Source organism: Leuresthes tenuis, unplaced genomic scaffold, assembly GCF_036924035.1.
Source record: "Leuresthes tenuis unplaced genomic scaffold, fLeuTen1.0.hap1 SCAF_2, whole genome shotgun sequence".
NCBI lineage: Eukaryota > Metazoa > Chordata > Actinopteri > Atheriniformes > Atherinopsidae > Leuresthes > Leuresthes tenuis.
The window spans coordinates 3,600,628-3,622,940 of record NW_027325356.1 but is presented as its reverse complement, the minus strand read 5'-3'; the positions used below and the strand labels follow the sequence as shown (position 1 = coordinate 3,622,940).

General features: G+C 45.7%; 1 protein-coding gene across 11 annotated transcripts in view; it reads right to left on the bottom strand.

Moving 5' to 3' along the window:
- The window catches only part of herc1 (HECT and RLD domain containing E3 ubiquitin protein ligase family member 1), a 68,686-nt gene extending 51,296 nt beyond the window's left edge, over positions 1–17,390 (bottom strand). For 8 of the 11 annotated variants that reach the window (XM_072379884.1, XM_072379893.1, XM_072379891.1 and 5 more), the window contains exons 1-15: positions 16,996–17,389; positions 11,914–12,890; positions 11,476–11,571; positions 11,203–11,397; positions 9,339–9,650; positions 9,145–9,241; positions 7,690–7,833; positions 7,414–7,541; positions 7,159–7,303; positions 5,312–5,483; positions 4,725–4,859; positions 4,466–4,631; positions 4,233–4,358; positions 3,072–3,293; positions 649–801 (exon numbers count right to left, since the gene is read on the bottom strand). In XM_072379884.1, coding sequence (XP_072235985.1) covers positions 649–801; positions 3,072–3,293; positions 4,233–4,358; positions 4,466–4,631; positions 4,725–4,859; positions 5,312–5,483; positions 7,159–7,303; positions 7,414–7,541; positions 7,690–7,833; positions 9,145–9,241; positions 9,339–9,650; positions 11,203–11,397; positions 11,476–11,571; positions 11,914–12,864 — 3,042 coding nt within the window. In that variant the 5' untranslated portion in view covers positions 12,865–12,890; positions 16,996–17,389. Of the gene's footprint in view, positions 1–648; positions 802–3,071; positions 3,294–4,232; positions 4,359–4,465; positions 4,632–4,724; positions 4,860–5,311; positions 5,484–7,158; positions 7,304–7,413; positions 7,542–7,689; positions 7,834–9,144; positions 9,242–9,338; positions 9,651–11,202; positions 11,398–11,475; positions 11,572–11,913; positions 12,914–16,870; positions 16,939–16,995 lie in introns of those variants that run through there. The other 3 variants (XM_072379890.1, XM_072379886.1, XM_072379885.1) reach the window with 3 other exon arrangements.
- Between the last annotated feature and the right edge of the window lie 4,923 nt (positions 17,391–22,313).

Here is a 22,313-nt window from a genome sequence, read left to right as displayed (position 1 = left end):
GCACACTGTTGATTTTTGAGAAAATTAAAGGATTTTAAATGCGCCTTATGGTCCGAATAATACGGTAAGTTTCATTCTTCTTCTGTAATTTTTTGTCCTGCTCTGTTGCATCTCTCCATCTGCTGCAACCAGCACTGAATTTCATCCATCGTGCCAACACCGGAGACAGTCTGCCACAGACCTTAAAATCCCCCACTGCTGCACGCTGTATGCTTGGACTCAACAACTGGCATATTTCCATCTGCAAAACTATTCTTAGTCGGCTCTCATCTTACATACAGACCTACATCCTTCAGAAAAGTACAGGAACTTATCGTCTTTCTATAAATCCACAGAGTTGGGACAGATTTTGGGTTTAAATGAGCCACTCCATGAGCTCAGAATCAGGTGCAAAAGGACCGTGCGTTAGGGAGCTGCTCTGATTTGTATTTTCTGAGAAAACGTGTGTGTGTGTGTGTGCTGTTGTGTAACTACTGCCGACCTGCAGAACATTCGAGTAAAAAGCTCCTTTTAAATCTCAAAGGTTAAATAAAACACCACGTCACCGGACTCCGCCGTACATCCTTGAATGTGTAAACACTATTTCCCGTGATTAAACCTGGAAGAGCAAACAGAGGCGTGTGCACAGGGACGGGGGAGGGTCTGCACCTCGGTGACAGCGTTGATGTGGCAGTAAGCCAGCAGCTGCTTCTGCAGGGAGCAGAGGAGCTGGTGCAGGTGAGCCGGCTGGCTGCTGTCGGACGACGACGTGCCCTGCTGAAGCTTGTCGCTGTTCTTCTCCAGCTCCCCGAAAGCCTGGTCCTGCACAACACAAACACATAAAGCACACATGTAATCCAGCGTGTGTGTTCAGAGTTTATTCATTAACCAGAACACTCAGAACAAATTGGTGTAATTGTATAATTTACAAAGAAATGAAGACGGGTATGGATCTGACACCTGGTGCAAAGTGAGGTTGTTTCATACTCCTATAAAAATATTCTGTTGAATTTCATCAACTGAGAACGTTTTTAGTGAGAAGTTTATCAGAAATCCTTCTAAAAGTTAAGATAAAATAATCCTGAATTATATTCAAATACACTTCTTTAGTAGCACCAAAAAGAAATGAACACTTACGAGTCTCCAAAAACCTGATCCAGCTATCATTTTCTTCTGAATTTTCTTCCAGGCAGCCGGACTTTCTCGTAATCTCTTAAAGTTTTTCTTTATTTACATGTTAGACATTTTCCCAAATCTCTTTGCAAACTTTCCCTTCTTCCTCTACCCCCGAGTACACCTTGGGATGAATTCCTGGCGTCTGAACCCATCAAAAGGCTGCACTGTGTAAGATTTATGACACATTAACCAACTTCAAAACTGAATCTGCCTGCTGTGGGTCGTCTTTCCCGATGGAAACGGTCGACTCAAAACATCCAAAGAGCTTTATAAAGTTTTCCAAACGCCTGTTTTATTCGTGGCCTTCACTCAGTGGGTCTACATGCTGAGATTAACTGGATTACAGCTACAGTTGGGTTCTGCTCCTTATCTGAGGGTAATTATCCTTGGATATATGGCGGTGAATGAATGGAATCACTGGCACAAAGCATGTCATACCCCGGTACCATAGGTGGCGCTGTCCCCATTTCAGCTATCGCTAATAGAGCCACTTCCTGTTGGCGTCTTCACCACCAACAACAACAAACTCAGGCATTCAGAAAGATGGCGAACGCAGAGCGAGATGAAGCTGCGTCCCTCTCCATCTGTGATGAGCTGGTTATGGCACAGACGATGCACAACGGCGCGTTCTCCATCGCCTTGTTTCTTTCTTTCTGACGGCAACAACAGGAATATCGTCTCCTTCCACTTCCGGGTGACGATCCCGGGAAAAAATCTGGAGCATGCGCAGAACGCTCGATCTGATCCACTGTCGTCTACGTGCACGTTCATTTGGATCGAGTTGGACCCGATCTGATCCATTTTTTAGTCAGATTAAGGCGTCTACATGAGCTGAATAACTCAGTCTTATTGTAATTTAGCCATTAATCCGATCCGATGGCTCTCATGTAACCGCACCGAGTGTGAGGCAAAACGAGCACAACCACCAGATGTAATATCTGGGATTCGTTCAGTGCACGTTTGATTCGATTTCTTGTCAGATTAAGGCGTCTACATGAGCTGAATAACTCAGTCTTATTGTAATTTAGCCATTAATCCAATCCGATGGCTCTCATGTAACCACAGTCACTGACTGACTGAAGGGATTTTAACAGAGAAAATTGGTAAAATTTTACATTTCGGGTGTTTTATCGTTCACCTTTTCATTAACAAGGTGTCGACTACGACTTCACTGGACATCAAAGAAACCTACAGCCAGTTCTCAGTGGCTAAAGGATGTTACGTCTCCTCTAAAGTCAGAAAATATCTCATATATGATGCGAAGCTGCACTGATAAATTCTGAAATCCCTCCCTGATGATCGGATGGAATCCATGTTGTTGTTAAACTGCTAAATTGTCCATTTTGACTCTTATATGATCAACAAAAAGATTAACAGGGGCTGCTTTTTCACTCATCTTCAGACCATTTTCAGAGGGATGTGTTTTTTATCCGGCAGAAACTCAAGGGATGAACCAGTCAAAGTGCAAATGTTGAGGAAAAATTGGACGTGTTTTATGACCTGAAGACTTTTACCTGAGAAATCTGAGGGTCTGAAGATGATTTTTGTTGCAGAGAACACAGAGCTGTGCGGAAACTACTTATCAGCATTAAATGTTCAGGCCTGCATCGTCACACACACACTTTAAATCAGCCTGTGTGTGCGTTATAATCGATATAATGCTTTCCTCAGAGGCGCTGGCACAGGAACAAGCTGCTGCTCTGCCAGGAAAATAGGCAGCAGGTGATGATGAAGGATTATAGATGACTCATTCTGCCTCCAGCTCTCACAGAGACGGAGGAGATGAGGAGACGGGAACACTGGTGCCGTATAAGCAGACTTCCTGATGACTTCCTGCCTGCCTAACGTCAGCCAACATCGATCCTAAACACAGAATGATGCAGCAAAAACTAAATCAATGAAGCTCAGTCACTCACCGTGTAGAAGCCCAGATTTCTGAGCAGGGTCTTCATGAGGATCTCAGCCAGGTGGGTGTCGGGGTGGCCCCCCGTGGTGCTGTGGGTGGGGTCGGGCGGAGCTGTAAAGGTCGGGCCGGTGGAAGAGACCTCGGGGCCGTCGGCGGGGGAGCTGTAACCCAGGAGCGAGGCCACGTGAGTGTGGTCCTGGAGACTGGTCAGGATGATGTCCAGCTGCATCCTCTGAGACACACACGCACGTTATGTGTGTTATTTTCTGTATTTATCAGACGCTTTTATCCAAAGCGACTTACAAATGAAGATATAACAGCTATAAAAAGCTAACAATAAGCTCCATAGAAGGAACCCAGGAGTCCGACTCTGTCAGAGGGGACAGAGTAGAGATAGGGTGCAGGCATAGAAGGAAGAGCAGAAAGATAAAGAGCAGAGATAGAGGGGGTAGGGAAGTACAAGGTAAGTGCTGGGATAGGAGATGCTCTCTGAAGAGCTGGGTTTTCAGGAGCTTCTTGAAGATAGACAGGGACGCCCCTGTTCTGGTAGCGCTCGGTAGGTCATTCCACCATCGTGGGACGACACATGAACAGAGTTTGGATTGTCTTAGGCGTGGTGTAGGAGCTGCTAGACGACAATCCTGGGACCAACGGAGGGACCCAGTTGGGACAGAAGCCTTTGCAAGAGCATTCAAGTAGATGGAGCCGTTCCATTAAGCTCTTTGTAGCTAACATCAGGGACTTGGATCTGATGCAGGCGGCTAAGGGCAGCCAGAGGAGCTCAATGAACAGAGGGGGGGCGTGTTCTTTTAGGCTGATCCAAGACCAGACGCACCGCCGCGTTCTGGACCATCTGCAGAGGTTTCACAGGCTGGAGACCAGTTAGGAAACCAGTTAGGAAACCAGTTAGGAGACCAGTTAGGAGACCAGTTAGGAAACCAGTTAGGAAACCAGTTAGGAGACCAGTTAGGAGACCAGTTAGGAAACCAGTTAGGAGACCAGTTAGGAGACCAGTTAGGAGACCAGTTAGGAAACCAGTTAGGAGAGCAGTTAGGAGACCAGTTAGGAGACCAGTTAGGAGACCAGTTAGGAGACACACAAAACGAGTCAAAACAGAAAGGAGGTGAGAGCGTCCTCCATCATTACAAGCTGCAGGTGTGTCGGCAGGTACCTGTCCTTTGGAGAGACTCTCCCATCTGTCGGGGCCCTGGGGCAGCAGGGAGTGGAGCAGCTCCATCCTCTCCCTCAGTGGGGGCAGCAGCATGGTCGCCCCCACCGACAGCGTCTCGATCACCGCCTGATGAGAAAGAGCTCTCAGTTTAAGAAAGTGATCAGAAAAGTCTCTTTTCATCCTGCAGAACTGTATCTGGAGTCCTTTACTCTGCCACCAGAACAAACCCGCACCTCCTGAATCTCATCCGGCACAGAGGAGTCCATCAGCCTGAACAGAAGGTTCCTCAGAGGCCTGGCCTGCCGGCCCAAAATACTCGTGGCCACGCCCCCGGCCAAAGCCAGAGCCAGGTGATTGGACAGAAGCCGAAGGCACAGCTTCAGGAAGTTATGATGCTCCCTGCAAACAGAAAGGTTTTTATTGGAAATTTGGAGATAAACAACCAACTGTAACCGCTTCAGGCTGCCAGCGCTGATGTCCGAGCACACCGACCTGGACGAGGGGAAGGGCAGAGGGGGAACCTCGCTGTTGATGCCGTCGCAGTAGCGCTCCAGGAAGGAGCGCAAGTGAGAGAAGGTGCTTTCTTCCAGGTCCACGCAGTAGGGCCGATGCCACGCCACCACCTGCCTGCGAAGCAAAAATCAGGAGATATCAACAGGATCTCTGGTGCTCATCAACTCTCCCCACAGCACCGCCATTTATCTGGTTAACTCGCCACAGACTAGCACAACATCAGGAGGCCGGAACACCAGCATTTTACTGTCAGTCTGAGTGAAGTTTCACTTCATCTGGTCCCAGGTAAATAGTTAAAAAAATAAAAAGACTTCCCAGACCATGATGGGGAAGGAGAGATGTCAGGGATGAATAATCTGGGGACCAGAACCAGGACGTCCAGCAGAAAGTTTCCTAACTGAGTGAAATGAGCTGGAAGTTTGTGAGCTGCAGCCGTTTGAATTCTCCAAACACCGAGGAACCTAGTTTCCTTCCTCCTTCAGAGGAGGAAATACAGGCTCCTCCTTTACGAAGGAAGAAAGAAGCAAAGAAAGGAGGAGGGGGAACGGTTCCCAGCTGTGACCCACCTGTCTCTGGGCAGAGCGGTCCAGGCCAGGCTGTGGGACGTCCCGGCTGAGATCTGCTGGATGGCGACTCCGTCCAGGCCGACCACCTTCTTGGGTTTGGTGATGGGTCCTGTGGAGTTGCCCTGGCCACACTGGCCCATGGAGTTGTTGCCCCACGCGTACACCTCATTGTCTGGGTGGTGACAAAGCAGAAAACACACAATCACAGCAATAATTATTATTCTTATTTTACTAATCTTGGAACCAAGCTTCACTTTGGCTACATTTCCCACCAAATACCTCCCTCCATCGCCACACAGATTAACACAGATCCGCCTGCCTTTAAATCCCGAGGACCCCACCGTGGTCACTGTCCTCAGGAATAAAATGCTGGATGGATAATAAGTTAATGTTGCCCCCCCCAAAAACTCCTCAGTAGGTTTAGAAAGTTTTTAAAGGGTCTCAGATCCTCTGAGAAGCTGCTTTTAGTTGTTATTGAGGTTGGTTTATAAGTGAAACGGCCTTCAGGTAATTACACATCCTCTCCACCTGGTATTACCCGCGGTGTACTGCAGGGCTGTATTCTAGGTACCCTTAAAGTCTCTGTTTATCTCACAGACACACAGATATGCCCTGAGACCCGATGGCTCAAGAGGCCTCACTGCTGTGTTTGACTGTCTGAATGACATCAACTGTTTGATGGCACAAAACATTCTGCATTAAATAATTACAAATCACAAAAAATCACAGTGTTCAGCCCCCAAAACTCCACCAACCTCGTTGTAGCAGAGATGGCGGCGCACACTTTGACTCCACCTTCCACTTCTTACTGGTTCTGACAGACAGTGTCACGTCAGCCCAGTTCTGGCTGCCCTGCGCTGGCTTCCTGTACGTTTTAGAGTTGATTGATCACTTTAAAAGCCTGTTTGGGTCCGGCCCATCACTATAGATCAGACTTATTGGGCGGGGCCTTCCTGGCAGCCTCCAAAGTCGAGCCTCAACTCCAGAGGGAACCTCTTAACCCGTTTCTACAGACTGGCATTCATGTGACCATGTTCTTTTTTGACTGTTTTTAATACTCTAAACTCACCTTATGCTTAACTTGCAATCATTTGACTCACAGTCTCCTCTCCCTGGTCTATCAGAGCACTTTGGAAACTCAGATTTAATCCCTTTAACATTTGGTCCGACTACAGTCGGTCTTATCGAAGATTAATGGAGATTAATGGATCTCTCACACTTAGTTTAGGTAAGTAAGCGCTTTGATATCCTACTTTTATCATGAAGTTAAGATTATCATTCAATTCTGATTATTGCAAATTAAAAAGTGCAAAGAAACATTTTTCCTTTGCATCTTTTGCTCGGTGCAGATTTTAAAGGGTTAAATGAAGAGATTTTTCTTATTCTTGGCCTTTAACTGCACCGTTATGGTTTCATTTCTTATTTTTTACCTTTTTGCTGGCTTTCACTTGGTGTCTTTTTTGTTTTCAGGTGCCTTTAATCTTTATGTTCGAGTTCTTTTCTCATCCACGTTCTGTGCAGCACTTTTAAAAGTGTTTTACAAATAAATTCAATTTGTCTGAATTAAGAAGAATTTGTGAACTTGTGTCAGACTTTAGGAAGTTAAGTATTAGCCTGAACAAACGTTTACTGTATTTGCTGTTGCATAATGCTTCTTGCAACAGTCCTTGACAAACAACATCTCACTGTGTCAGCAAAATAACGTTCAAACTGTGAGCGACGGATGATTTATCACGTACAGCAACAAGGAGCACTGATCCCTGACTGCAGGCAGCAGCAGCTGATAATATTCAGCCGTCTACAGCTCAGAAAAGGTTGATAGTTTAAAGAAAGGATGAGAGAGGTACCGTGAGACAGGGCCAGGCAGTGGCTGTCCCCGATGGAGATGTCCACCACCCTGGTGGTAGCCAGCTCCTCGATCAGTTTGGGCCTGAGCGCTGTGGCCTCAGAGGAACCGCAGCCCAGGCAGGCGCCGCAGCCCCAAGCATAGACCTGAACACATGAGGAAGAACGCGATCCTGACGTTAAACACCCAGAATCAGAGTTCCAGCAGCAGTTCCTCCTCTGCAACAGACATCTGAAGAAGAAGGAGAACGTCCTACCTGTCCGGTAGAGGTGAGGGCCAGAGACGACTGGCTGCCTGCACACACCTTCCTGATGAACATCCCCTGCAGGGCTTCCACCACTTTGGGTTTGTAGACTCGATTAGTATCACCATGACCAAGTTTTCCTGCAGGTGAACATTCATTCGTCATCATTTACTTACACACTGACACACCCGGAAAAGGTTTTACTCTTTTAATCTTCATTTGTGACATAAAGCATTTGAATCAGAGGCTCCATAAGAAAGTAGGTCTGACTGGGGGGGGTTTACACACCGTTGTCCCCTCCTCCGAAGGACCAAACGGTGCGGCCATCCTTGGACAGAGCGATGGTGTGGGAGCTCCCACACGACACCTCTCCAACGTTGCTGATGTCTTTGACCAGGGTAGGAATGTTGCGGCTGTTGCTGTCACCATGACCTGTTTTTGACAAACAATGACAGAGGTCAGGTTCTTTGCACACTAAACAAATGAGGGGTTGTCAACAGTCAGCAGTACAGAAGCTAACAGAAAGTCCATCCATGAGTAGTTGGTTTGCGTTTTTATGTGTGAAGCGAGCAAATGTTTGCTTATGTTTTGAGTTCTGTGTTGGATGCTGAGCTGATGTTTGCTGAGGTTTTTTTCCCGGTTCCACATTGTTCTCCTTTAAAAGGGGAACTCCGGTATTTTTAAACCTGGACCTTATTTCTGGCATGAAATACGTTCATCTGCTCACTGAGAACAGTTTGGTGAAAGTCGGCGTCCTTCAGAAGATATTTAGATAACTGGAGATCCATATAACGGAGTGAACGGGGCTTAGAGGATGCAGCCTCTAAATAAGGCATTATCTGTCTTTATTTCACCAATACTTTAAGAAGAATGAATGAATGAACGTGTGCTATAGCTCTGTTAGCTCATAGCTGCTGTTATGTGGCTACTTGCAGCTATTTGTAGCACTAGCACAGCTTATTCACTCCGGTAAGAACGTCCATCTTACTCAGAATCGTCGTCCACGTTGTCAAAATCTGATAAATATCCTGCCATGTTGCACAAAACTATCAGCAGCAAACTCTGTGTGAAGTTAGCCGACTGTCACAGAGCACGGAGTGAATAAACTGTGCTGCAGGGGGGCGTGTGGATGAAGTGGTCCCAGTAGAGTGCCTGTGTAGAAATCCCTCCGTTAGCTCTCCTATAGCTGCAAGTAGCCACATAACAGCAGCTATGAGCTAACAGAGCTATAGCACACGTTCATTCATTCATTCTTCTTAAAGTATTGGTGAAATAAAGACAGATAATGCCTTATTTAGAGGCTGCATCCTCTAAGCCCCGTTCACTCCGTTATATGGATCTCCAGTTATCTAAATATCTTCTGAAGGACGCCGACTTTCACCAAACTGTTCTCAGTGAGCAGATGAACGTATTTCATGCCAGAAATAAGGTCCAGGTTTAAAAATACCGGAGTTCACCTTTAAGGAGCATAGTTTGGACTCTCTCGCCACTCTTTGCAACTCTTCAAAGTCGGCGAATGCATTTGCAAGCTGCCGGGCTAATTTCATTGTGCTCATGTATAAAGACAATAAAGAAGAGCTCAGATTTCGGAATGAGGTGAAATCATTTGGTCACTGGGGCACTTCAAACTCTTTGACCTCAGTGATGCATCAAAACAAGCGATAATGTCTGAATTTGTACGAAAGCATTGAGTAAAACTGAGCTGCAAACGATCTGAGAGCGCAGGTGAAAGTGGGAACGTACCCAATCTCCCAAAATCTCCTTCCCCCCAGGTGTAGAGCTCTCCATCCTCGCTGACTGCAGCGCTGTGCCTGTAGCCAGCAGACACACAAACCACCACCTGACGCACGGAAAAACACTCAGGATTAGAAAAACACAAGCAAAACATCTGGCGAGTCAAGAGCAAAAGGTACTAAAAGATGGGGGGTGAACCCGACCTTCCCCTGCAGTGGCCCCTGGATAAGTTTGGGGTATTTCTGAGTGGAGCTGTTCCCGTGGCCCAGTTTGCCGTAATCACCGTCGCCCCAGCTGAACACCTCCCCCTCTGTGGTGAAGGCCAGCGTGTGGCCGTCTGAGCCTTTGGACGACGACACCTTCTTGATGGCTCGATGGGGCTCGAAGGTCAGCTTCTTGAGCGTGGATTGGTTGTTGGAGTCTCCGAGGCCTAGGCGACCGTAGCTGCCCTTCCCGCAGGCCCGGACCGAGCCATCAGAGGAGATCACGAAGGTGCAGTACTGGCCCGCTTCGATCTGCAGAGACATGACCAGAACTTTCAGCATTTCAGCTCAAAGTACCCAGAAGCTTTACATGAGAGGAACGGGACAGTTAAGGACCACAGAAGGCATCAAAGCTCCCCGAGTCTGCTGATCATCACCAGTGCTGCCTTTGTCTTCCCCTCTGGTCCAAGACCTGCAGAGGAGGGGCAGTTCCAGGCCTGTTTTTTTGGGGGGGAGGTTGTAGTTTTCCCTGTATAACCAAAGTTTAGAGCCGTGTCCACATTCTTAGACTCCACCAGGGCTGCCCCTCATCTCCTGGTTTCATGGACAGGATCTGCAGGTGTAGTCGGGGGTAGGAGGGCGTCTGGTTTGGGAACCTCAGGGTTACAGCTCTGCTTTTTGCAGATGATGTGGTTCTGTTGGCTTCTTCAAGCCGTGACCTTCAGCTGCTCTGGAGCAGTTCACAGGGTGTTACTCAGTAAATTAATGGGTGCTGTGGTGCGACACCGCGTCAGACACCTTTAAAAACATATCTAAAATGCCAAAAGGATGTTTATTAGGCATTTACTCTATAAAAGTACTGATCAACACTTTATGGGATTTTCCAAACCACAAAAGCCCTGAAAATGCACATCTGACCCATCGAGAATCAGTGAAATTCAAACATAAAGCAACAAGAAACAAAAAACTTTGGACAAATAAGCAGAATGACCAGGTGGAGTTTCCTTTCTCCTCTGACAGAAGTAAAGAAACTTAAAAAAAACTGCTTCGATCTGCAGGTGCAGCTCTGCTGTATGGAGGCCTGAAACTGCCACCACACCAAAATAAACACAAACATATATAAAACGGCTAAATAAATAAGTTTAAATGATGATAAAAGCAGAAATAATCATCCAGAAAGTGAAAGAAATCCATTTCTTCAGCTGCATTGATTTAAACTTGTATTGGTGTTGCTTTTTATTTACTTTGGCTCTCAGTCTTCAGCTTTAATTGTTACTTCAAAAAGGAATAAAATCATTTGGAGGGAATAAATGCAGGAGTAACAAATACACAAAGAATTTAAATATATTCCAATTAAAAACATGGATGAAACTGAAAACTGAGCGGCAAAGTAAATAAACAGAAATATATTTAAAAAATTAAAATTAAAGCACAGAATTTTATTCATTTCACATTCTTTTTTAATATTTTTGTCATTTCAGAAGCATTTACCATCACATAAACTTGTTTATTTAGTCAGTTACATGATTTTTTTTATTTGTTTCGGCAGGTTCAGACCTCCATACTCCTGTGGGAGAAACAGTGAAATCTGAATTTAAATGCTTTATGCAACATCCCACTTTTACTAAGGCAGGGATGTCAAACTCCGGTCCTCGAGGGCCGCTGTCCTGCAGGTTTTAGATGCTTCCCTGCTTCACCTGAATCAGATCAATGCATCATTAGCAGACTTGTGCAGAACTTAACAATCTTTCGAAGAGATTCATTCAATCTGAATCAGGTGTGTTGAAGCATCTAAAACCTGCAGGACTGCGGCCCTCCAGGACCGGAGTTTGACATATGTGAACTAAGGCATGGATCCACGTACCGTCTGTGCGTCGGCGAAGCTGGCGGCCAGCTTGGGCTGCAGGATCTTCTCCTGAGTGCCCTCCACCAGCTGGTGGCTGCTGTTGCTGCCCCACACATAAACCTCGCAGGTTTCCGACACCACCGGCGCCTCGCCCGTCTGAATGCTGTCCGGACTCACACAGGTGCGAGAATAGTCCGACGCCATTCGACACACCTGAGAGAGAAGGGCTCGGTCACACTTTGACACATTTTTACACTCAGGAAGTGTAAAAGTTTGTGTAAAACTGCTTACTTCCTCAAACAGACAGAGCGCTGCTTCGTACAAGGAGCACAGGCCTTCAGAGGTCCGCGTGGGCTCTCGCCACTGGCTGCGATCTGCTGAGGATCCCTGATACCATCAAACACACCGATCAATGTTCAGAGCACACACCGCTTCAAACCAATTACAGTGTGAACGAACACTTAGGAGCATCAAATTATCCGTGAACTGCTGAATCTGACTGGAACCAACCGACATTACGTAAGACATTTCAGAGAACAAATTTGTGGAAAACAACTGACGTAACAGCTCCAAGAGTCGGATAAAAGATCTCCAGTTTCATTTCCAGCCTCTGCTGCTCAGCTCGGAGTAGATTGTCTCTCTTATCACGTGCCGACGTCTCAGCAGCCGGGCTGTGAAGCACACAGATTTACTGACTCTGGTGTGTCCACGTTAGCATCGTTTACTTACCAAAGAGCGCCTCATCTGCATGAGGATGTTCATGAAACAATCGTAGCCCATGAGGCCCTCCTGGCTCTGCAGCACCTTGTTCTGCTCCATGGTGCTGACCACAGCTGACGCGGCCAACGCCATCTCGATCCACTCCAGCAGGTAGCGCAGGGAGCCCCTCTGCGAAGCCAGCCCCAACAGCAGCTCCGAGGCCAGCCGACGGCCCAAGGTGTCCGCCCCAGAGTTCGGCATGGTCACGCCTTTCAGAAAGGTGGTGACCTGCGCCAGGCAGTCCAGACCCATCGGTGGGATCTTGCTCTCGTTTGCCAACGAAAGCGGTGGCAGGGAGCTCACCACGTCTATGGCTGTGTGGATGACATCATTACACAAGTTTATGTTGCCCCCAGGACCTCCGCCAGGACTGGGCGGAGGGGGCATCATCCAGCTCTGGCGCAGCAGAGCGAACAGAAGGCTGAGGCCGGTGCGAACACCCATCTCGATGAGGGCGTCGGTGCTGGAGCGCGGCCGCTCGCTGACGGAGTGCATGTCAGCCGAGCCCGAGTTGTTCTCCGGGGAGTGCTGCTGCTGCTTCACCTTCCCTTTGTCGTGGTACTTGTTGGAAAGAGCGTAGAAGATGCGCTGCAGCACCAGCACACGCTTCCGCAGGGCGGCCGCAAACGGGGAGTCGGAGCACACCATCTTGGCCAAGGCCAGCTGGCTGCTGAGCAGAGCGTCCAGGTAGTGTTCCTGCTCATCGCTGGAGAGGGATTCCCGCTCAAAGTCGGGCAGCTGGGGGCCCTTCAGACACAGCACCTGCTGGGGAAGCAGCACTGCCTCTTTGTTGGCCAGCAGCTTCGAGTAGAGCACCGAGACTCCCTCCCGCGTGGCTATGGACTCGCTGTCCTCCGTGATCCATGAGCTGTTCAGGTGCTCCAGCCACTTGAGCTTCACCGGGGGGATCATTAAAGCCATGGCATGTCACTCTGGAGCCATCAGTCCTGAAAACCACGACAGGGAAACACCGTCAGTTTCTATCTACATCCATGTCATCTGTGAAATGTTTTACCTGACATGTAAACGTGTGATACTGACCGAGATAATAAAGGTGGATACAAAACATCATTTAACCTAAAAGTAAAAACATCCCAGCTCTGCTTCTGAACTTTTACCAACACAACTGGGCTGTGTGCGAGTCTGATGTAGGTACCCCTGAGTTTAAGGTGTTTCCTTCTATTACAGAAACGTAGATCTTCCATGAAAAGACAAAGCATTTGCTACAAATCAAAGAAATAACAAAAGGCAGCATCTCCAGAAGCAATTTTTTGTAAATTTGTGTTGTCATCCTATGATTCAGATGAAGATGTTTCCACTTACAAGAGAAATAAATCGGTTTAAAAAGCCACAAAAAAGAAGTGCTGGTGCTGTCACCAGAGGGGGCGCTGTAGGCTACGCTCTCAGAGGGTTTTAATTCAGTAGAAGAAGTAGTTTCCTAACAGGAAACAAACCCGGAGGAGAAAAAACAACAACTGTGGTGGACATCCACGAAAGGTAACTGTGAAGAGCTCCTCTTCAGGAGTTATTTTCATATCATGTCATATGTTAGAAGACGTCGATCAGTCACTGAGTTTATTGAGAGCTGCTCGGTCATTTCAATCTTTGCAGGTCAGGTTTTCATTCGTCCTGATGTGCGTCTTCTTTAAAATGACAAAAACCTCCCGAACAGAGAGGATAAAATGTCTTGCACATTAGTTTGAGTTTTTCCAGTTTTCATTGTGTTCATTCGGCTTCCCTTATTCGTTTTGTGATCTATTTCTCTTAAAAACAGCAGAACTTTAGAGGGCAAACTGTTGTAAACTCAATATATGTGTCAACTGTGCAAAGTCATAAAAGCCGAGAGATCATGAGCTACTGTTTTCATAACTTTCATCATGTTTCGAGCAGAAAAAGTGAAATATTCTCAGACTTCAGCCTCTAAAATGTCAGGATTTCCACTTGTTGTTTGCACAGTAAAGTGGAAAATATGAAAATACGACATCTGTCATTATCTCGAATGTTGTGAGGTTGTTAAGAGCGAATTCTTTAACATTTCACTCACCGGAGGATTCATGAAACAGCAGAAAAAGCCAGCCCTCCTATTTCCCCTGGCTTTGGGCTGAGGTTAACCATTCTGTGCACTCGGTTTAACAATCTGATGAGAAATGTGTGTTTCCTGCGGGTTCCAAGTTCCCTGAATAAAACCATCGCTCTGCTGTGGGTGATTGTAACCAGCAAAGAGTTGATAACCATCAAAACCGACACACGGGCCCACATGGGAGAGGTTAAGATGTCAGGATCAGTCAGCAGAGCAGTGGAGCTTCTCATGTAGGAAGCACAACACCAGCAGCTTTATCCCTCAGTCGGTCTGAAGGAGAGATGCAGCAGACAGTTCCTGCTGGACTGACTGCAGAGAACCGACAGGTTTAACCAACACGGCTGGATCTTCCAAGTCAATCCGATGCGATACACAGCCATTAAGCAGAGCCACAGAGATTAACTCTGAACGACATTAATCCAAAACATCAGAACATCGAGGATATTCTGTAGGATTATCTGACCAATCACAGACGGGATCACTCGCAGATTTACAGTAACTCCTGTAAACTACCTGAAACAGCCAACCAACTCCGGGTTTAAAAGGCCAAAACTAAAACATTCGTGTTTATCTGCTGTTACACATTTAACCACAAGGAGGGCAAGAAATGATCCAAACGAGGTGTTAAAACTCAGTAAATCCAACCTCAGGTGAACACATCACATATCACACCGTCTTTATTTACTGAAGACAAACTGAGGCAAAACGCAGAAGCAGTGTGTGAAAAACTAAGTGAACCCTCACTGCTTCCACAGGAGGGTAAACAGCAGCCAGCTGCTGCTGATCAATGCTCTGATTAACTGATCCTCAGTCAGTGTGAGCAGCTCTATAAAAGCAGGAGTTCTGTCAGTTTAACACGATGCCAAGGAGGAAAGACATCAGCAATGATCTCAGAGAAGCAGCTGCTGCTGCCCATCAGTCTGGGAAGGGTTATAAGGCCATTTCCAGACTATCTGGAGTCCATCATTCTACAGAGAGAAAGATTATTCACAAGTGGAAAACATTCAGGACAGCTGTCAATCTTCCCAGGAGTGGACGTCCCAGCAAGTTCACCCCAAGGTGAAAAAGCCCAGAGCTACATCTCAGACTCTACAGGCCTCAGTTAGCATGTTAAAGGTCAAAGGTCACCCCAAGGTGAAAAAGCCCAGAGCTACATCTCAGACTCTACAGGCCTCAGTTAGCATGTTAAAGGTCAAAGGTCATGACAGCACAGTTAGAAAAAGACTGAACAAGGATGGCTTATTTGGAAGGGCTGCAGGAGAAAGCCTCTTCTCTCTAAAAAGAACATGGCAGCACAGCTTAGGTTTGCAAAGCTGCATCTGAACAAAGCTCAAGACTTCTGGAACAATGTCCTTTGGACAGACCAGAGCAAAGTGGAGATGTTTGGTCCTAATGCACAGCAGCACGTTTGGAGGAAACCAAACACAGCATATCAGCACAAACACCTCATACCAGCTGTCAAGCACGGTGGTGGAGGGCTGATGATCTGGGCTGGTTCTGCAGCCACAGGACCTGGGCACCTTGCAGTCATTGAGTCCACCATGAACTCCTCTGGATACCAAAGTATTCTAGAGTCAAATGTGAGGCCATCTGTCCCACAGCTAAAGCTGGGCTGAAACTGGCTCATCAACAGGACAAAGATCCCAAACACAGCAGCAGATCTACAGCAGAATGTGTGAAAAAGAAAAGAATCAAGGTGTTGCAACGGTCCAGTCAGAGTCCAGACCTCAGCCTGACTGAAATGCTGTGGTGGGACCTTAAGAGAGCTGTGCAGAAACCAATGCTGCAAACCTCAATGAGCTGAAGCAACGCTGGAGAGAAGAGTGGCCGAGATTCCTCCAGAACCATGAGAGAGACTGATAACGTCCCACAGGAAACCATCACTGCAGCTCACTGCTGCTGAAGCTGCTGGATCAGGGGTTCACTTAGTTTTCCACACGCTGCTTCCGTGTTTTGCCTGTTTTTGTTCAATAAATAATGACTCAGTGTAACATGTCACGTGTCGTTGTTTATCTGATGTTATCTTTTACCACATTTAACACCTGATGAGGTCCAGATTATCTGTTCTGAGACATAAAAGCTGGAAGTGAAAGAGGAAAGGGCAGAAAACGGAGTGGAAATAATGCTAAAAGACAGACTTTTGTGTGTTTTTATTCAACTAACAGAAAACGGTTGCATCAGTTGATTATGTAATAAGTGACAGGGCAGGTCAGGGTTCTTATTTAGGGACCTCTGGATATTCGCTTCAGCAGCAGATCCACCCATCACGCTGCCGTATGAGCAGTAATCATGTTCATCTCTGATAATTAGCGCATAATTAGATTTTGTGCGTGTTTTCCTCCTGCTCGATGTGAAGCTGACTGACTTCCCCTTCAACGTGTTGACAGTTGAGATCATTTAAGGCGGTTTGCACCACTGGCCCGGTTCTGGTTCTGGTTCTGTGTGCACCAGCAGACAGGGACCCGTGTCATAGCTGGACTGAACGCAAACCGGTTCGCTGACCCGCTTCTTGTGTCAGATTAGAAAGACAGTTTTCTAGCGACGATAATCACCGGCAGCTAACAGTTTCACAAATATGACAGCTTTCCTGCAGACTGGCTGACATTACAGACTTGGCATCACATTACTGACGTTACCAGCCTCCCTGGCTGTTGTAATAAACCGAGACAATAACTGTTATTTGGCAGTTTCGTTAGAAACGCGACAAATAAAGACGCCCTCTTAACTGACGCTGCTGTTTAGCTAACGTTAGCTAACTTTCTCACACAGCTAATCAGAGCATAAAACAGCCAAACACAGGCGTGACACCTTCTACAGGGGTATAACAAGAACATTACGGATACATACCTGCACACAAACACGTCCAAGTTGTTTGATTTCACATGATAAGAGCTATTTGGGTCGGCATTAGCCCGCTTATATGCTGTATCATAGCGCCAGGCAGGCTAGCAGCTAGCTAAAAGCTCACTCACCGTTAACGTAAAAGGCCTCCTCTTCCTCCTCTTTGCTCCGTGCTCACACAATAAACCAGCTGAGCTTCATCTTTCACTCACAACAGCAGCTCGGTCCTCAATAAGCTTACAGTGAACGGACACAGCAGCATGCATGGACTCCCATGCCTCCGCCCGCCTCTCCGGTAGCTTCCACTGCAGTGAGTCCGCTCAGTCCCAGCCCCTCTCAGAGCCCCAGCCCCGGGTAGTGACGCTGGGACCCGCCTGTCTGTCCGTGTGTCTGTCCTGTTGTTCGCCTGGTTGCCCTGCTGTCTGTCTGCCTCTCTGCTGGGTGTGCTCACAACAAACAGTCAGCAGCGGCTCTCAGAGACAAAGAGCTCCGAACACACTGCGACTCCTCCAGGTCCAACACTGCCACCCCACCTCAGCCCCACACATGGTGCACACTCCACCTGCATGATCTGCAGAAAACATGCGGGCAATGCATCAAACTAACCATTTTACACCCGAACACGTTACCTTTGTTTAATTCCTAAAACTTAAAAAGATATGAAGTCAGTCTGAGTTCATATTTCCTGCACTTCGTGCTTCCTCAAAATCTAAACTCACCTTGGAATAGTTTGCATTACAGAGTTCAATTTGATTTATTTTCAGTTTTTATGGTGCATGCAAGCAGTAAATAAACAATGTGCATGGGTTATGCTGGGGTACACGGATACAGAGTGGCCTGGCAGGCAGAAAACAACTGGGAAAATATGGAAAAATCGAACAAAACACTGTAATTACTTTGACTTTTATTCTAAAGCAGACAGTGTGAACACAAAATATTTCCTATTTTCTCCTGTAAACTTTATTTAACTGTCAATATGCACAAAGTTTTACATTTCAGACCTGCAAAACAGCTGCTACAAGAGCAATTCAGAGCGAGTAATGAGGTGAAATAATACTGATGAATATAATGATAATAACACTATGACAAACATGATGTCAACAAATGATTCTTATTATCATCTGGTCCAAAAGCAGCAACCATGAAAGGCTTAGAGTTGTTACAAATGTAATGATCGCTGCTTTTCTGCTGTGTGTGGGTGCGCTTTTCATTCTATTTGTGTTAAATGTTTCATATTCTCCCAACTTTAGCTGTTTCTGGCTATAATTAGAGCCCACATGTGTGAACCCAGTTGGCCTCCCTATGTGGGTCCTCACAGGCCCATCTTGCATTCAGTGTAATGAAGCATGAAACCCACATGGGGAATTATCATAGGGCTGATATGGAACAAATGGATAATTCTGTAAAAGACCCATTTTTCAGCACATTCACTGCAGAAATGGGCCCTAAATTCAGAGTTTACTGTTAACCGAGGCCCATTAGAAGTCTCTGCACCCTGATAACGCAGATATCACTCAATTAGAAGAAGAAAAACCCTGTGGTTGAACCTGGTTTCAGCAGCAGACGCTTCAACCACTTATTTGACCCTCACATTTCTGCATTCTCACTTGGTTTATTTAATGCATTTGCATATTTTCCTCCTTTTTCCTCTTGATTTATTGAGTTTTTATGATAAGTATAGCGTTTGTGCCACCTTTCCTCTCGTTGTTTTTATCTCTTCTTGAGGATTTGTCTTACTGCTTGCACACAGATCTTTGTCAGCTCCTGCCTAACAGACCGAATCATCTGTTTAACATCTTTGATGTTAATAGAGTTCTGAATGCACACATTATGACACCCTGTTTGTGCCTGAAAAAGATCTCACGGATCCAGTTCTGATAGAATATTAAAGACTATAGCAGTGATGACCTAAAGATGGTCTGTTCAACCATCTAACAAACTTATTATTGTCTGATTTATGGTATTCACTGTGATATATCATGTAAGATGCTCCATAAAACCGAATATAGAGGCTCAAACACGATGGAGATAAAACGCTTAAAGAAAAGAAACAAACAAACCTAAAATGTGATGTTGAGCAGTTGCTCTTGTGGTTATCTGGGCGATGCAGACACAGAGAAGCTCAGCACTTCCCTTTTTATCTCTGAGGCTCATTAGTCAGCTGTTCCTTGGCATTTTTTGGGTTTTATGCTTTTGACAGCTGACCGAGAAGAAGGATGTTTACTAACAGGGAAACTGAGACTCTTGGAACATCCTCTCACGATATTCTTTCAGATTATATTTGGCCTTATTTAAAAAGATAATTTTTTGTCTCACTTCTTATTCTGTAGCACTTCTGAACATTTTCAAACTTGATCTAATTTAATCTGGGGTTTTAGTCACTTTGAGGAGATCAGTGTCATGTTGGTTTTGTCATGTTTTGCTTTGGTTTCTCTTGCCATGGTTTCCCATGTCAGGTTTTTCACATTTCTAGGTTTTTGTTTTTGTCAAGTTTTTTGTTCCTTTTAAATAAATGAAGTTTTTACTTTGAAATATCTGCATCCGGGTCCTATTTCAATCGAAGCTTAGGCTTCAATACCGTTAATACAGCCAGAAGAGGAAGCAATCTGATGCTCTGTCATTTTTTATTTTCATTTCCTGTTTTACACTTTCTGTACTGTCTTGTGTAACTCATTTTGAAGTTATTATTTTCTCATGTTGCAAGGATGTTTTTTACAATTAAAGTCGGCGTCCTTCGGAAGATATTCAGATAACTCGAGATCCATATAACGGAGTGAACGGGGCTTAGAGGATGCAGCCTCTAAATAAGGCATTATCTGTCTTTATTTCACCAATACTTTAAGAAGAATGAATGAATGAACGTGTGCTATAGCTCTGTTAGCTCATAGCTGCTGTTATGTGGCTACTTGCAGCTATAGGAGAGCTAACGGAGGGATTTCTGCACAGGCACTCTACTGGGACCACTTCATACACACGCCCCCCTGCAGCACAGTTTATTCACTCCGTGCTCTGTGACAGTCGGCTAACTTCACACAGAGTTTGCTGCTGATAGTTTTGAGCAACATGGCAGGATATTTATCAGATTTTGACGACGTGAACGACGACTTTGAGTAAGATGGACGTTCTTACCGGAGTGAATAAACTGTGCTGCAGGGGGGCGTGTGGATGAAGTGGTCCTTGTACTAACCACCCAGGACCTCTGCACCCCAGCCAGTGGCCCTGCCCTCCTCTGCAGAAAACCTCCTGGACCCCGTAAAACTCTCTCTCTCATTCATGCAAAACGACTTTGGACAACAACCCCTCAGATTTCCATATTAACCTCATCTACCTTCTCCTCTCAGCGACCTCCATGACCCTGGAAAGCCCTACAATAAAGCTCTTTTACCGTCTCTGTGTCCTGCGTCAGAGTCCTTTTTGCATACTGATACGAGTCAGAAGAGATATTTAACTCTTTAGTTGATAAATGATACATTTTGTCATTTCTCCTCACCTGCAAACGAGCCATTTTGTTTACATGACATTTATTAATAGTGGAGTTAATATTTGCCTACTTGTTTATCTTTTTTTATTATAAAAGAAGATGAACTGATGCTTTTCAGTGACTGTTATGGTTAATTTGCTTGGAAGATGAACCTCTGAGCTGGGAATGACTTTACAATCAAGTTGAACATGTAACAAGGTGGATAACCAGTAGGATTTACTCACTAACTGGGTTGGCTATTATTAGCATGACAAACTGATAAGAAACTCTGCAAACATTTGTGTAAATAGCCTTTACAGCAACATGTTCACCGACAGCACTGTGAGTGTCTGTAGCTGATTTAATGAGCTGATATAAGTGCTAATCATCGAGCTATAACAGCAGCTATCACCGCTTCTTACATGCAAAGCAAAGAAATGTTGGATTTCCAGGTCCGAGCTCAGTGGTGCAGTGCAGGAGAGGAACCTCACCAACATGCTGCTACTAACTTAAATTTAATCATTAATTTGTCATCAGCTTGTATTACGGATAATAGCTAATCTGGTTAGTGATCAAATCATGCAACACGGTGAGCTCAGGTGTGATGATTCCTGGTTCTAAGAGCTAACTTCCAAGATATCCAACTTGAAAGGCAGTTGGAAAATTTCAAAGCAACTGGAATAATCCTCGTATTTCCAATTAGAAAAGCCAGAGGAATCTCACCATCCATCCATCCCTCAGTTATCTTCCCCTTATCCAAGGTGGGGTCATGAAAACAACAGCATCCCTCTCCCCAGCTCCCCCTGGGTGATCCCAGGCCAGATGGGATATACAATCCCTCCAGCGTGTTCTGGGTCTGTCCCGGGCTTCCTCCCAGCTGGACGGGCCAGAAAAACCTCTAAAAAGAGGCCTGAAGGCCTAAGAGATGAACTCCTGCTGACTCCTTTCTATGTGGAGGAGAAAGCTGAGGTCAGCTCTGCTCTGAATTGGCCTCCACCTGAGGAAGAGACTCCACCTCAGAGAACCACGGCCTCAGATTTGGAAGAGCTGACTTTCATCCCGGCTGCTTCGCCCTCAGCTGGGAACTGCTCCAGAGCAGCTGGAGATCATGGCTTGAAGATGCCAACAGAACCACATCATCTGCAAAAAGCAGAGATGTAACCCAGAGTCTCCCCGACTACACATCACTAATATCTTCAGTGTTAAAGTGTTTATCAGCACTTCTGTCAGTTTGTGTCTCAGTAAATCGGTTGCATACATAGTGCTGTCCAACATCCATCAGAGAACCTGTTACTGTGGTGTTTGCATGTGTAAAACAGAGCGTAACGAGCTTGCTTTTCTATTAGCAGCTAGTCTGGCAAGTGAGCTAATTGTGCTGGTTTTCCAAGTTGTATCATGATGTCATTCCCAGGCCCAGAGTCAAAAGGAATTACTCCGACTTTCTGAGTCAGAAATCCCACTTTGGTTGTCATTCCAGTTTAAATTTCCCATCAGGAACCCAGAAATTCCAACTTCTTAGTTCAAATGGGACACAATATTACTGGTTGTTGGCATTAAAGACGTTACTAATTTCAAGGCTCTGTATTTTCTAATCAAATATGTACGATTAGTCCTTTTGATAGCATCTTTTCTCATGAATACAATGCTGCATCCTTCACAGAGAGAAACAAAAACAGTATTTAAATTTGCACACAAGCAGTAACTTCGCCACATGTTTTGTCTCCAGATGTTTAATTGTCAGTCATGCTACCTTTTTTAACATTAACACGTTCTCATTTGAGGATTAAATCAGTTTCTATGTGTTTTATTTGCTGAATAAAAACAAAAAAGGAAGAATAAAAGACACCTGAGAGGCACAGAGTCCACAGCTAGTTGTGAAAAGTGCTTTACTGCTGAAAATGTCCCCATAAGCATATACTGTACTCAGAACAGCAGTCTGCATGTGGTGTGGAGGAGAGGGGGGGGGATTTCAGGAGGAGCAGCCCCTGC